At 35.8% G+C, this 6000-nt stretch overlaps 1 protein-coding gene across 1 annotated transcript in view; it reads right to left on the bottom strand.

The window, feature by feature from the left end:
* Nucleotides 1–5618, bottom strand: part of LOC107521480 (phospholipid scramblase 1-like) — a 28323-nt gene extending 22705 nt beyond the window's left edge. Inside the window, exon 1 of the mRNA XM_036219668.1 lies at nt 5541–5618. Within this exon, the coding sequence (XP_036075561.1) occupies nt 5541–5613 (73 nt within the window). The 5' untranslated portion in view covers nt 5614–5618. The remainder of the gene's footprint in view (nt 1–5540) is intronic.
* Nucleotides 5619–6000: the final 382 nt, after the last annotated feature.

The raw sequence follows: 6000 nt of genomic DNA on the forward strand, positions 1-6000 counted from the left end.
AATAGGAAAAGTGTGTTGGCCTCCTCTGAAGATAACATCAAAATTACAACTAACCTATAGAAAAATTATCAATGAAAATCATCTGTAGTCTATCTTAAAAGAAGTCCGATAATTAAGGATATATAGAAGCCACTTCAAAACTGGTAGAAGAAGTGGAGTTGTAAAATGAGCTGGCCCCACACCCACATGTGATGCTTAAGAATCAAGAGGGATACCTCAGCTGAGGAGGTCTCCCTAGATGTACAAGGAGTCCCAGCCTGGAGCATCAGTGCTGGGAAAAGAAGTCTCCACAACCTTTGACTGAAAACCAGTGGAGTTTGTGATTGAGTGAAACAAAGAGCTGTGGCAGTTCCAAGTATTCCTCTTAATAGGCCTGCATGGACTTATTTACTCTGAGTTTCAGCTCTGGTGCATCAGCTTAGAACTCACTAGGGACATAAAGGGTAAAGTGAATTGTTTGGCTCCAAGGAAGAGCTGAAATGGCAGCTTTCTACCAGACAGATTCTCTGGTAAAATCCATTGTTCCTTTGTAGAGTCCTTCCCACTCCTGGCATATGGACACAGGTAACTGCCATATTCGACACCATCGACCTGGCTAATACTGGTCATCCAGCTCTGGTGATTCCTTGAGACCCCCACCCACTGAACTTTTGGGCCCATCCAAGCCACTTCCAGTGGCTCTTTTATTAAAATTGGCCTCTCTTGGCTCATTATGAGAACTTTTAAAAAATCTCTTAAAAGTTCACAACCCCAGGCAAGCAGCATCTGTCCTGACATGTCCCATACCTCTTGCTGAGCAGCCCCAAGCCTGACACTAATGGCAGCTGGCCTTAGTTTACATATTAGCCTCTTCCAGGCACCTCTAAGCCCAGCACAGGTAGAATACATCCGCAGATCACTTTTAGCCCCTCCTAGGAGGCCCCAGGGCCAGCATGTTTTGTGACCACTTCAGACTGAACCTAAACATCATCCTCTTGCCTCCACAAATGACTTATCCAAAGAGAAGACTGAGAAGGCACCAGAGCCCAGCTAGGGCAAATCCTGCTCTCTAGGGTCAGCCCCTGAACAACGGCTCCTCCAATGTAGTCACAACCAATCCTAAGAATCAATTATCTTGAGTGTGAATCCCTCCCATTAATGTGCAAACAGTAACCAAGTCTCAGTTATAACAGGAGGGCACACACAACCCACACAAGGGACACACACCTGGAGCACCCAAATCAGATGACCAGGGAGTCTGTGTCACTGGGCCCTTAGGACACCTATTATATAAGGCCACTTTACTAAGACATAGCAGCTATATCTCATACATGAAACAAACACAGAAAGGCAGACAAATTGGAGAGACAAAGATACATGTCCCAAATGTAAGAATAGAACAAAGCTCCAGAAAAAGAACTAAACAAAATGGAGACAAGTAATCTACCAGATGCAGAGTTTAAGGTGCTGATTGTAAATATGCTTAATGATCTCAACGAGAACTTCAACAAAGAGATGTGAAACATAAATATGGAGAAAAAATCATAAAAAAGGACCAGTCACAAATGAAAAATGTAAAAATTGGAATAAAGAATATTAGAAGGAATCAACAGTAAATTAGATGATGCAGAGGACTGAATCGGCTATTTTTAAGGTAAGGTAGCAGAAAATACCCAATCAGAACAGCAAAAAAGAAAAAAAAAATCCAAATATTGAGGATAGTTTAAGGGGCCTCTGAGCCAACATCAGGCATACCAACATTCACTTCATAGGGGTACCAGAAAAGAAGAGGGAGAATAAGAAATTGAAAACCCATTTGAAGAAATAATGATGGAAAACATCCCTAGACATACAAGCCTAGGAAGCACAAGAGTCTCAAATAAGATGAACCCAAAGAGGCCCACACCAAGACACATCATAATTAACAGGCCAAAGTTTAAAGATAAAGAGGGAATCTTAAAAGCAGAGAGAGAAAAGCAGTTAGTTACCTGCAAGGGAGCTCCAATAAGACTTTAAGCTGATTTCTCAAGAGAAACTTTGCAGGCCAAAAGAGATTTGCAGGAAATATTTAAAGTGATGAAAAGCCAGGACTTACAACCAATATTACTTTATGCAGCAAAGCTAATGTTTAGAATTAAAAAACAGATAAAGAGCTTCCCAGACAAGAAAAAGCCAAAGGAACACATCACCACTAAACTAGTATTTTAATAAATGTTAAAGGAATTTCTTTAAAAAGGATAAGAAAAAATATTAAAAATACAAATAATAAAATGACAATAACTACATATCTGGCCACAATTAGTTTAAATGTAAATAGCTCAAATCCTCCAATCAAAAGCTATAAGGTTGCAAACTGATTAAAAAAGAAAACCCTTACATACTCTCCCTACAAGATACTCACTTCAGATTTAAAAGATACACATAGACTGAAGGTAAAAGGATAGAAAATATATTTCATAAAAATGAAAATGGAAAAAAGTTGGGGTAGCAATAGTAATATCAGATAAAACAGACTTTAAAATAGGCTATAGAAGAGAAGAAGAAGGACCCAGTAATCCCCCTTCTGAGTATTTATTCAAGTAACCCAAAACGCTACTTTGAAGGGACACATGCATTTATATGTTCATTGCAGCATTATTTACAATGACTGAGATGTGGAAGCAACCCAGTGTCTATCAATGAATGAATAAAAAAAGAAGAGGTGGTATATATATACAAGGGAATGTTATTTGGCTGTAAAAAAAATTTAAAAAGGATGAAATCTTGCCATCTGCAACAAAATGGATGCAGATGAAATAAGTCAGATAGAGAAAGACAAATGTCACATGATTTCACTTATAGGTGGAATCTAGAAAGCAAGATAAACAAACAACAGAAACAAGCCCATAAAGATGAAGAGCATTTTGATGGTTGCTGGATTGGGGAGCAGGAGGATGAGTAAAGGTGGGAGGTGATTAAAAAGTACAAATTGGCAGTTACAAAAAGTCATGAGAATGTGGAGTATACCATGGGGAGTACAGTTGGTAGTTTTGTAATAATTATGTACAGTGTCAGATGGGTAATAGATTTATCAGGGTGATCACTTCATACATTAGATAAATGTCCAATCACTATGTTGTATATTAACTAATTGAAAAAATAAAAAAAGAAAATTAAAAAATTACTATAGCTTTTATAATTCATTCCTTTTACAACAACAAATATTTACAGATGATCTATAATATAACTGACTTTCAGAATCAGAGAACACAGCAAGGCAACCTGCTCACATGCAGCTTACAAGCAATTTTTGTGAGAAAGAAAGTACATTTTTAACCCTCTTCCTATTTTCCCTGACATAACTCACAGATTATGAAGCTTGCCATGAAATAAATTGCTTTTATTATTATTTTCATATCGCTCCAGTATATTGATATTCTTTGGATACAAATGACATCATTCTATTCATAGCATTCTGTTTTTAATAGTTCGATTCCTAAAAATGTCAAATCCTAGAAAACATAGAATTCCTACACAGGTTGTGCTTTTTTCTCTAAATGGGAAAGAGTTAAAAAAGATTTTGGATTGAACTAATGGAAGAATATGTGGGGGAAAGGGAAAAGTATCAAGTAGTTACTTTTAAATAGATTAAATTTAAGTTGAGAACTAAAAGACGAGAAAGGAAATGCTTTGTATGGAAATCTGGTGAGAAATGTTCCAAGAGGAAGGGAAACCAAATGCAAAAGTCCTCGACTTTAGGAATGAATTCTGCATGATTGAGAAAAAGAGGAAGATCATGAGAGAAAGAATAGAAACATCTGTCAGTAAAGAAATAGGAATGGTTCATCTAGGGAGCCCCTCAATAAGGAGTTTGGATTTTACTCTAACTGTGGTTGACAGGCATCAGAGAATTTCAAACGGAAGAGTGAGATGCATGGTCTAAATTATATCTTTAAAAGTTTTTAGGAGTGCGGAGCACTAGAATTTAAAATGAGATATGCAGATGAAAATCCCTGCCCTCATTGTCTAATGGGAGAGAAAACTTTACGTTCACCCCTACTGTAAAGAGATATAACACCAGTGTGACTGATTAATTAGAATTGGAAACAAGTCATTTGAAGAAAGGGACCAAAGTTGTATGACTATATTTGCCAAAGGAAGGTGTTGGGATGAGGAGAATACTGGGATAGCTTCCCTGAGGACCAAGGGATGAAAGGAGTTGAGTAGGTCAGCAACACAGAAAGAACAGTTCAGACAGAAGCCCTAGGTTACTAACAAACATACGGCCTTTCAAGTCAGAGAAAAAGGCCTGTCTATCTGAACAATAGAGAGCCAGGTTTAAGAGGGAATTAAAGGGAAGGCAGGGGAGCCCCCACGACCTGGTGGGCAAATTAAACATTTGGCCTCAAGCTTAAAAGCAATGGGAAGCCGATAGAGGCTGAATACTCTCTGTAATATGAAGAGACTTATAATTTTAAGCTCACTGGCTACAGTGCAAAGACTAGATTATAGGCAACTGAGGATATGAAGATGTGAGTTAATGCATAACAGTATCAACATTACTGTAATCTTCAACTCTTGGAAAGAATGGATGGTTGATTATCCCTCAAATCAATAAATTAGGCATATAGAATCACCTGAAATTTGATAATATTTTCAATTTATATAAAGTACAATTGATTTAACACATTAATAAAGTCAGCAAATATTTTTCATTTATTATTTGTAGAGTTTTGTGCTAGATGTTTTACTTAAACTTTTATTTAATCTCCTAACCAAACTGAATTGAAAAATATTCCATTTTATAGATAAGAAGCTTGGAGGTACTAAATAGTTGTGTGGTGGGTAGCCCTTCTACTTGTAAATTTGGGTGCACCATAAACTATCCATTTAGTAAAGTTCTGGTCATTTTGATAACTGCATTTGTATAAATAAAAATGGCTGAAATTTTTTATGAACCGGTTCAAAAAATGTACTCTTAGTATGTAGTGATATGATTCAAACACTTTTCTTACAAATTCAAGACATGACTCAGACTATCTACAAAAGGAAAGCTTTCACAAAGCTTTTACTACAAAACAAAAATAATAATTATCCCCAGGGAGATAGATTATATTGCTTGCAGCTTCATTTTAAGCAGTCTCCTCTTTTTTGTGTGTGACTCGCTGAATACCATTAACCTCATGTGCTTTTTGCACATGACTAAAAAACACTCAAGGATAAATTTTCTCAATGTGATCACATGATCACAAGTTTCTGAAAATATGGATAATTAAAATATTTTATTTGATATGTGTATTTTGGGATTTAAGTTATATGCAGCTTTATATTTCATTGGCTACATGTAAACTCACTATGATTTTTATTAACTCTATACCATTACCATCCTGTATAAAAATTACTTCAATGATATTTATGATAACGTATAGGCACACAATACAAATCAAGAACTAGCTTCCAGGTTCATCATCGCACTTTCACAAAATGCACTATTGCAATAAATAGACAGACAGAAACACACCCTTTGGGAAATATCAATAATTGATTAATTTTGGTTTTTATATTTTAAACAAATACTTTACCTTGGAATGCTGCTGGACGATTTTGAGGAGGATTCTCAGCAGGTAAATTTGTTTCTGGGTAAGAAGCATTCATTTGCACATCTGTAACTCAAGAAGAGGTAAACATATATCTGCTTCAATAAAATATATGTTAGGAAGAAAAATACAATGTCTATAGATAAGTTTCATTTGTATGATCTTGTGCTATATTGAAAGAAAGTGAATTCTTCACTTAACAAAAGCTATGCCTGTTATCAGAGTTATTTTGCAGTAGAATTCTGTTTCAAACAAATTCCCTTTTAGATATCTTTAGAGAGTTGAGTTATTGGGGTTGATTGATTTCTAATTTTCAAATATGCCTGATGAGTGTTCACTTCCATACTTTGATTTTGTTGGTATTAGAAAAAATATTATTCTAAAACCACTATAGACTGTGAGAAAAAGATAAATAAAACTAGGTAGATGTGAGTATGGTAATAGA

This window comes from Rousettus aegyptiacus, unplaced genomic scaffold, assembly GCF_014176215.1.
Source record: "Rousettus aegyptiacus isolate mRouAeg1 unplaced genomic scaffold, mRouAeg1.p scaffold_m13_p_4, whole genome shotgun sequence".
In the NCBI taxonomy this organism is placed as follows: Eukaryota; Metazoa; Chordata; class Mammalia; order Chiroptera; family Pteropodidae; genus Rousettus; species Rousettus aegyptiacus.